The 10085-nt window shown below is 44.5% G+C and overlaps 1 protein-coding gene across 2 annotated transcripts in view; it reads left to right on the top strand.

Annotated features, from left to right (window-relative positions):
- The first annotated feature begins 519 nt into the window (after positions 1–519).
- Positions 520–10085, top strand: part of nox5 (NADPH oxidase, EF-hand calcium binding domain 5) — a 13514-nt gene continuing 3948 nt past the window's right edge. Inside the window, exons 1-14 of one of the 2 annotated variants that reach the window (XM_020615830.1) lie at positions 520–548; positions 932–998; positions 1418–1551; positions 2185–2335; positions 3731–3941; positions 4581–4818; positions 5152–5305; positions 5399–5571; positions 6024–6206; positions 6885–7017; positions 7192–7334; positions 7952–8152; positions 8280–8324; positions 8728–8852. In XM_020615830.1, coding sequence (XP_020471486.1) covers positions 1432–1551; positions 2185–2335; positions 3731–3941; positions 4581–4818; positions 5152–5305; positions 5399–5571; positions 6024–6206; positions 6885–7017; positions 7192–7334; positions 7952–8152; positions 8280–8324; positions 8728–8852 — 1877 coding nt within the window. In that variant the 5' untranslated portion in view covers positions 520–548; positions 932–998; positions 1418–1431. Of the gene's footprint in view, positions 549–931; positions 999–1349; positions 1552–2184; positions 2336–3730; positions 3942–4580; positions 4819–5151; positions 5306–5398; positions 5572–6023; positions 6207–6884; positions 7018–7191; positions 7335–7951; positions 8153–8279; positions 8325–8727; positions 8853–10085 lie in introns of both variants that reach the window. The other variant, XM_020615829.1, reaches the window with a different exon arrangement.

The following is a 10085-nucleotide window of genomic DNA, read 5'->3' as shown; positions in this document are numbered from 1 at the left end:
GGTTTGATTCGCTTCACTGACTGTATTTACTGTGACGATTGTGCAGGTTGTGATGTTTGTAGAGCTGATTAATCAACCAAAACCTACATTCAGTTTTTTAAAGCAAAGATACTAAAGCTGTGTTGGTTCCAAGTTTTCACATGTGAAGAAGTCAGATGTGGTCTTACATCCCAGTAAAGATGAATAATCTGGGTTTTTAGATTAACTTCATTTACTTTGGAAACAATGAACAATGTCTCATCACATGCACTTGTGCACACGACTTTTCAGCTCTTCATTTTTCTCTACTGACAATAAGCAAAAAATCAGAATCATTCAGCAAATTCATACACACTGTTAAATATTTAAAGGTGAAAATCCAACCATGTTATATTTACATCCACTGTGACTATTGAAACAGTTCCTACTATGAATAGATCTGAGCATGTTGGATACAACGGGACTTCTAATGACATCCCGCCTGCTTCGTGACTTATTGCTTTATTTTTTTTTTTTTACTGCTTTCTGATGTTTGAAAAACCGGATTAAATCAAGAAAATCATCAGCAGGTTAGTTGATAATGAGAACAACTGTTGGTTGCAGCCCTAATGATAAGAAATGTTAGACTCTAGACTGGAAGTGCTATAATCTGATGTTTATTCAGGCATTAATGGAAAACTGAAAAACAAAAATCCTTGAGCTGTTGCACAGATTCCGTTGTGTTTTTATGACATAAATCAAAATTCAGAACTCAAAAGAAGATTTTTTTTTAAATCCACGCACAGGAAGTTGCATTATTATTATAACACTACTTAATGGAAGGACAATCAGGTTTTCTTGTGGATGGGTGTGAATGGGAAAGGCTTATTGTCTGTGTGTGAGTCTTTGTGTGTTGTGTTTTTCTTTCTCTGTGGCTGACATCTCCATGGAAACATCCTAAATGTCGCTGCAGCCTTTCAGTAGTTGTGTCTCTCTGGGAATCCGGTGAGACGTCCACAGGATTTCAGCTGTTTATGAAGGTTAGTCGTTCGAGCAGATGCATCAACGTAACTGGCTCCTGACGTTACCAAGAGTCGAGGCTCAGCATATTGTACAGTATTAAAGTCCAAGTGTGCAGGGTAATGGTAAATTATTGTTATCAAATTCTGCCTGTTCAGTGTGATCTACTTTATACTGTGCTAAACATGCATTGCAAGCGTCTTAAAATGTAAAAGTGAGGATAAAATAGACTAAAAAGAGAAACATGAAAATAAGAGATTTAGAGACGGTAGTTAAAAAACACCACAATAAAAATGTTTCATTCTTGACCTTCAGAAATGTAGAAGGTCTCTATGTTTCATTCAGTAGATGAATGTGGATCTCGCCAACAGTGTGAAGTAGCGCTGTCAGGAGAACAGACAGAAGCCTGCAGCACTGACACGCTGTGTGTCCTCAGCAGCAGAGTCGCTCACCATGAGTGTGGATGAGGATACCCGCTGGCTGGAGTGGATCACCAAGCAGTTCGAGAGCATCGCAGGAGATGACAAAGAGATCGACCTTGACCAGTTTAAAGCTGCTCTGAAGGTCAAAGAGGTGAGATAGAGAGGCTCCTCTGTGTCAGATGGTCCCCCTGACCTCAGCTGGGACATGTGGTTGCGTCCTGATTCAATTACACTGAATTTTATTTGTATAGTGCTAAATTGCAACAAAAGTCATCTTTACAAATTAAAGAGAGGACAGAAACTCAGAGCACCATGGCCTCCTAGCAGCCTAGGCCTATAGCAGCATAACTAAGGGAAGGCTCAGTGTCACCTGATCCAGCCCTAACTATAAGCTTTATCAAAAAGGAAAGTCTTAAGTCTAATCTTAAAGGTAGAGAGGGTGTCCGCCTCCTGAACTGAGACTGGGAGTTGGTTCCATAGGAGTGGAGCTTGATAGCTAAAGGCTCTGCCTCCCATTCTGCTTCTGTGGACTCTAGGAACCACAAGTAAACCTGCACTCTGAGAGCAAAGTGCTCTGTTAGGATGATAAGGCTCTATGAGGTCTTTAAGATACGACGGAGCCTTGTCATTAAGGGCTTTGTATGTTAGGAGAAGGATTTTATTCTATTCTGGATTTTACACATGCTCTTGCTCTTAATTTGTGTAACATGTTACTGGTACAGTTTATCATGTTTAACATTTCTTACAAATCAGTAAATCCAAATACTGTGTGTGTTGTGTGCAGTCCTTCTTTGCCGAGCGTTTCTTTGCTCTGTTCGACTCGGACGGTAGTGGCTCCATCAGTCTGGATGAGCTGCTGAAAGCTCTGGACCTCCTCATCCACGGCAGCGAGACCGACAAACTCAAGTTTCTCTTCCGGGTCTACGATGTGGACGGTCAGTACTCAGAACACAAAGACAAGGTCTCAGTTGCTTCCTTCCCCTGCATCTCAGTTCCACCCACATAAGATTAATTAGATGGAACATTGTGGGTGTGGTGTACACTTTGTAATAATTCTTTAGTATATTACTTGTGTGGTGTAGAAGATAATTATTTAAGAATGTAATTATGTAAGAATGTTAACACTGTTATAATTTTTTTAGTATAATATGTGTGTGGTGTAGAAGAGAATCATTTACTGCTTGCAAACCAATGATGGTAAGATGATGTCATGGGGTAGGACTGGATAAGTCTGACTTCTTCCTACTCCATTCAAGCATGTACTAGGTATAAGCAAATTGATATTGGATTATGTGTAAAATTATGTGTGTTGTCATATCAACTGTTTTTACATGCTTGAAAGAATAAATCAAATCAAATCAAATCAAGATGCGAGGAGAAAGGACTCTAGGAAACACATTTATAAAGACATGGGACATCCTCTCCTTCACCTGACGTGTCCAATTACTTGATGTGTCCTTATAAAGGGGCGTGTCAGTCTTGGATAAAGCTTTCTGTGGAGGAAGCCCTCGTGTCCTCACTCATGGCTCCTGCAGCAGAGCCATGAGTGCAGGGGTAAGAGCTCTGGGACATCCTTGATCCTCGCTTGACCGGAACAATTTCCAGGCCGAACGAGGATCAAGGAGAGAGGAACGATCAAAAGGGGGAACTGGGATATAAGACAACAAAGTACAGTCAACACCAGGCACTCATTCAAGAATCATGAACAAGAATGTGAAAGTGTGCATCTTTTAATAGTCATTTAGCTAAGTGATGGTGATGTAGTTCTCTGGGTACAGGGTGGTGAGACTGCATCAGACTCTGAACAGTATTTCTTTTGTACATCCCAGTTGTCCATGTGGCTCTGATAAATCCTGATCCTGCCGTGTTTATACCTGGTCTCCAGAGACGAAGAGTTTTCTAACAGTTGCAGACTGATTGACTGTAGTGAATCCAGCAGTTTACATAAGAAACCTCCATGTATGGGTCTTTTCCTGTTACCTGTCTGAGTCCCAGACTGCAGTCTGGTGCAGTTTGACAGATACACTGGGATACACTGATACACTGTCCCAGACAGGATCAGGCACAAAAGCTGCAGTAAATCTGTCTCGGAGCATTTTGCAAGTTAAGCAGAGTCTTTAGATCTGAATGTGATCACGTGAGCTGCTGGACTGCCCTGCTCTGTGCAGTGTTACTGCCTTCACACTCTTCACTAACATCAGTTTTCATTGCTGGGCTTGGAGTGAATATCAAGGCATTCCCAGTCCAAATACATTTTTACATTTCTCCTCCACTCTGAAACAGTCCAACAACAGAAAACTCACCCTTAGACTCAGTTTTTCTTCTGGCAGGCAGTGGTTCTATTGATCCAGATGAGCTGAGAACGGTTCTGAAGTCGTGTCTGCGTGAGAGCGCCATCTCGCTGCCGGAGGAGAAGCTGGACGACCTGACATTAGCGCTGTTTGAGTCAGCTGACAAAGACAACAGCGGCTCCATCACGTTCGAGGAGCTCAAAGCCGAGCTGGAGACCTTCCCAGAGGTGATGGAGAACCTCACCATCAGGTCAGGCATCACCAGCACCGCACTGACAGAAGTGAGAGTGAGCCAGAGCAGCACAGCTGTGGTGTGACACCAGACAATGAGCTGAGACTCACTCTAAAGCTGCATGAGGCCGAGGGGAGCTGCACGCTGAGCTGATCAGGCTCTGCAGGTTCAACACTACCACACAGATGTGGAAAGGAACTCAGTACATTTACTCTTGTGTTTTACTGAAGTAAAATTCTGAGGTATCTGTACTTTACCTGAGTATTTCCATGTCCTGCTACTTCATACTGTGACTTCACTCCATGTCAGAGACAAACCGTGTAATTTTTACTGCACTACATGTACCTGATAACTTCAGTTCCAGAATCAGATGAATCAACCAAACCCAGTAGAACCATCAGACTCTATTGATCCCAGTGGAAATCCACCAGTTACCCAACAGGATGTAAAGTACTTCACAGTAAAGGTATATAAGGTAGTTACCATCAGCTCCACCTTTACCACCTGCAGCATTAAAGTGATGAACACAGTAATTAGTCACTATGATCCAGTATCAGAGACATTACTGTGACATGTGTACTAGTACTTTGGTAGTTATTGATAGTCACTGCCATCTTGGCTCTGTCCCTGGCGCCCTTGCCTGTCCTCTCTCCTCAGTGCTGCTAACTGGTTGAAGCCTCCTGATCTGGCCCAGAAGAAGCGTCAGACTCCTCGGTACCTGACCCGAGCCTACTGGCACAACAACAGCCGTAAGCTGCTCTTCTTGTGTGTATACACCTGCGTCACTGTGCTGCTGTTCATCCTGGCCATGCTGCGGCACAGATACGGGGGTCCCTGGTTTATGGTGGCCAAGGGCTGCGGCCAGTGTCTCAACTTCAACTGCACTTTCGTCATGGTACGGTGGCAGTACTGCAGCGGGTCCTCTAATACTAAGTACTAACTCAATACTGTAGAAATATTCCATTACAAGTACAAGTTCTGCATTTATAGCCCTGTTTAAATGCAAGTACTCTCAGCTCCATGTATTTAAAGTATCACTAGTATTATCAGCTGCATGTAGTTAGGATATCAGCAGTAATAGTACACAAGTAATTAAAGTATCAGGAGTAAGAGTAGGCAAGGCAGCTTTATTTCTATAGCACGTATGTGCTTTGTATTTGTTATACACTGACTGGTGTGTGTGTGTGTGTGTGTGTGTGTGTGTGTGTGTGTGTGTGTGTGTGTGCAGGTGCTGATGCTGCGTCGCTGTCTAACATGGCTCAGGACGACGTGGGTGGTGAGGGTCTTGCCTCTGGACCAGAACATCTTATTGCATCAGATCGTGGGCTACGCCATCCTCGGCTTCTCAGTGGTACACACCACGGCTCACGTCTTCAACTTCGGTACAGACACATAAATGCTGGTCCACAAGCAGGCAACAAGAGTTGTACAAATAGGTGATGTTCCTGATCGTGTCTGTGTGCTGTGCCCCTCAGTCTGGATGACAGAGAGTGGTGAATACAGCCTGTGGGAGTACCTACTGACCACTCGGCCAGGTATCGGCTGGGTGCAGGGGACGGCTTCGGTGACCGGGGTGGTGCTGCAAGTGTTGATCTGTCTCATGGTGCTGTGCTCCAGCACATTTGTACGGCGCAGCGGACACTTTGAGGTGAGACTCCAGAACTGAGGGACAGGTTTACTAAACAATGCAGTTTGTGTTTATTCAGCACCTAAGACAGCTAATTACAACAACAGGAGGAAAAATTAATTTGGTGTTTGATATCTTGAAACCTACTAGAGGCTTCAACCAGTAACTTACAAATGTATTCTTGGAGGTGCATGCTGAGTTTTCTCCAATTTTACACTCCTTTTCCAAAATGAAAGCAAATCTTGATTTAATCATCATAAATGTTGAAGCTGTCCATCCATCCTTTATCTACACCGCTTGTCCAGAATACGGTCGCGGGGGTTGCTGGACCCAATCCCAGCTGATATTGGGTGAGAGGCGGGGTCCACCCTGGACAGGTCTCCAGTCTATCACAGGGTTGACATGTAGACAAACAACCAAACCACACTCCTAGGGGCAGATTAGAGTTGCTAACACCTGTGGTCTTCATGCAGGTGTTCTACTGGACTCACCTGTCCTATGTGTGGGTCTGGGCTCTGACTGTGGTTCACTGTGCAAACTTCTGGAAGTGGTTCGTGGTTCCAGGTCTGGTTTTTCTGCTGGAGAAGATTGTGGGAATCGCTGTTTCTCGTATGGGAGGTCTGTACATCGTGGAGGTCAACCTGCTGCCGTCCAAGGTGCTGAACACCAGCTGGCTTCAGTTACTATCTAACACACCTCGTTCACACTTTACACCCTTCTTAGGGGTCAGACGTGATCTGTCAGCACTGCTGGTCCACACACTGATGTGCTCTGAAAGCCAAACCACATCTGCCTCTTTGTTTTTACTGTTTAAACATCTGATGTATTTTGTCACTAATGGAGGAGTGACAAAGAAAACAAAGTGAATAATTCTGTTTAATTTAAACTAAAACCCGTTTCTTGGCCTCGGGGGTCTTAGCCCCTGTTAGAGTGCTGATGTAAAAATAAACACCAAATACAACTGAACTGGTGTCATTCATTCATTGCGGCTGCTCCTGTTAGGGGTCGGCACAGTGAATCCAATTCTCATGAGTAATTTGGAACAGTTTTATGCCAGATGCCCGTCCTGACACAACCCTCTCATTTATGCGGGCTTGGGATTGGCACAGAAGTCACTGATGTGAAACCCCTGTGGCTAGATACACAACCAAACTACATCCAGACTGATTCCTATTACTGGTTCCATTTTGTAAATGACTGAACTTCTCAGCCTATGATGTCAATTTGCATCCATTATCATGAAACTATCAGAGAAACTCCTAGTACAGGTAAACTGCAAGTTCAAAGCATATGCTGGTTATTAGAGCTGGAGCATTTTTGCTGTGTGTGTGCAGGTGACTCATCTGGTGATCAAACGTCCCCAGTTCTTCCACTTCAAACCTGGAGATTACATCTACATCAACATCCCAGCGATAGCCAAGTACGAGTGGCATCCGTTCACTATCAGCAGCCCCCCAGAGCAGCCGGGTACGTCTCATCTCTGCTTCTCTGCACAAAGGAACCTCAGTAAAACCCATCTGAGAGATGTGACAGCTTCAGTCCACATGCCACTGCAATTTGTGTCTGACTGAGTTGTTTTAATCACAGTCAGACACCCCTGGTGCAGGGTAAACTGTTGTTTGTGTGACCTCTGTCCTGCAGATACTCTGTGGCTGCACATCCGCTCGATGGGTCAGTGGACCAATCGGCTGTACGAGTACTTCAGACAACCAGAGAGGCAGGCGCTCAGCCCCAGGAGGCTGGCCACCAGCCTGAGGAACCACAGACAACTGACAAAGACCCAGGTTTATAAACCTACACAGTAACACTTATAAAAAAAAGTACAAATCAGTGTTTAACTAATGCATGACTTGTGGTGATTTAATGCATGAAATACTACAGCTGTCATGAATTCCTTTTAGTCACCAGTCAGAGGTCAGGTCAGTGTACAGCAGATCGTCAGTTAAGGAATGTTAATTCACAGTTACTTCATACATTTATTGACATGGGCTTAAATACAGTTGGGTCCTGCAGCAACATGTAAAAGTTTGCATCGGATGACCAGTGTGGTTAAAAAACAGTCTTTTCATGAAAGCAGCTTGTGTTCTGCCTCTAGATCGGACACTGAAATGAACCGTGTGTAACTGGAGTGCAGCTGATTTGGTGCCAAAACATGTAGTGAGTAAATTAACACTCCTCAGTTGATGATCTGCGATCTAATCACAGAAGGATGTGGTAACTTGATAATCTGTTAATAGTGAGTAACAGGAATTCATGCATTAAATCATCATGAGTCCTGCATTAGTTAGCCATGACTGAAGTTACAGTATATGACTTGCAGTCTTATTATAGTGTTACGACACACACACATCATTTTTGTTGAACGATGTGTAGAGGCTCTCCTCTGTGTGATTCTCTGCAGGAAGACATGTTCAGATCTACACATTCTAACAGAGCTGTAGCATCCAATGGAGACGATGCCATCGAGTTGGTGATGTACCGACAGAATGGCTCCCAGTCCGGTGTGGCCTTGCCCTCAGTGTCTGCAGCTCAGGGGCCGGTGGAGCCTCTTCCAGACAAGCAGGGCCCAGCAGAGAGAGGAGAGGTTCCTCCACTCAGAGAGGTAAGGTGGTCTTCACTGTTTCAGCCAAAAACACACTGGGCCTTCAGCTGTGCTTCTTTTTACGTCTTTCAAACAAACTCTGGAAGACTCTTATCTGTTTTCAGCTGCTTCCCTGTTTAACTTGCAGATTTCTACCAAGCTTGGGGAGAACCACATGTTCTGCAACATCAAGGTGAGCGCATGTACAAATTCATGGTCTCATTTGGGCAGCAGGGCGGCACTGTGACAGACCATGCTGGTTACACTTCTGCAGGGTGGTATCCTGCTGTTACTCTGGCCATCTCCTCTCTGCTGTCATATACATGCTCACATGTATAAAACTGATACCTGGTTACATGCACATGACCAAAGAATCATTCTCCAGAGGACATCTAGCTGGAAAAATTAGATGTCTCTAAGGCCTTAACTTTATGACTAAAACCACATTTCTGGTTCATATTGCGCTTGCTGGAGAAAGTTGCCTGCAACTGAAGTGCCAACAAACAGAATGATGTAAAAGATTCTATTGAGTATATCGGTTTTCACTGAAAACTGTTGAGACAGATTATCTGGTAAACGTGTGTGTTGTGTGTCAGTGTTATGTAGACGGGCCATACGGGACTCCTACAAGACAGATCTTTGCCTCTGAACACACGGTTCTGATTGGGGCGGGTATTGGGATCACACCATTTGCTTCCATCTTGCAAAGTATCATGTACCGGTAAGACACCACACACTCCAGTTATGCCTTTAGTATTACTCCTGATTCAGAGCACAGGGGCAAGCGTAGAACCTCCATTTCCATCATCATCCAAGTCAGTGCACCAGGGAAGAGGACGCCAGGAAAGGCTGGCTCTAAATATTCACCCTGCAGACATATGGACTGAACTCGTGCACACTCCAGTTGTACATGCTGTGATGTGTTCAGCATCGTCAGTTCAAGTGTGTGAGGGTGACGGATGAAAGGCAGAAAATAAAACCTCACTTATTTCCTCTTTTAACAGCACTGAGAATTTATGCAAAATAAACCTCTTCGTGACAAGAACCTTCTATGTTAAAATGGACATCTTGAAAAATAAATATCATGGTCGATATGAGGTTGTGTGTGTACAGTACTCGCTGCATACTGCATATGACCTTTGTCCTTTAAAACCTAGCAGAACCTAGGCCCACACGTTTTTTGTCTATTGAATCAGAATCAGCTTTATTGGCCAGGTGTGTTGGACACGAATAATTTGACTCTGGTACATCGGCTCTCAATGTGCATGTGCAGATCCTCATGCAACAACAAGGGGCACGTAAACAATATACCAACATACAGCTGTGTAATATAACAAAATAAACAGTGTAAACAAGCAATAAACAGTAAATAAACAATAAACTCCATGGAAGGCAGGCTTGCACCAATGACCTTTTCTGCAGTCCTGACTGTCCGCTGAAGTCTGTACTTGTCCTGTTGGGTTGCTGAGCCAAACCAGACAGTGATGGAGGTGCAGAGAACAGACTCCATGATTCCTCTGTAGAACTGTATCAGCAGCTCCTAGGGCAGGTCGAACTTCCTGAGCTGGAGCAGGAAGTACATCCTCCGCTGTGCCTTCTTGGTGATGGTCCTGATGTTGGACGTCCACTTCAGGTCCTGGGAGATAGTGGAGCCCAAGAACTTGTAGGACTTTACTGCTGATACAGTGCTGCCAAGTATGGTGACTGGGGATAAGGTGGAAGGGCTCTTCCTGAAGTCCACTGTCATCTCCACTGTTTTGAGCATGTTCAGCTCCAGGTTGTTGCGGCTACACCACAGGACCAGCGGCTCAACCTCCCATCTCTAGGCTGACTTGTCGCCATCTCGGATGAGCCCAATGACTGTTGTATCATCAGCAAACCTTATGAGCTTCACAGGGCGGTCCTTTGTGATGCAGTTGTTGGTGTAGAGTGAAAACAGCAGAGGGGAGAGCAC

Source organism: Monopterus albus, unplaced genomic scaffold (genome assembly GCF_001952655.1).
Source record: "Monopterus albus unplaced genomic scaffold, M_albus_1.0 scaffold170.1, whole genome shotgun sequence".
Taxonomy (NCBI): domain Eukaryota; kingdom Metazoa; phylum Chordata; class Actinopteri; order Synbranchiformes; family Synbranchidae; genus Monopterus; species Monopterus albus.
The sequence above is the reverse complement of the archived record's forward strand: the minus strand, read 5'-3'. Positions and strand labels throughout refer to the sequence as shown.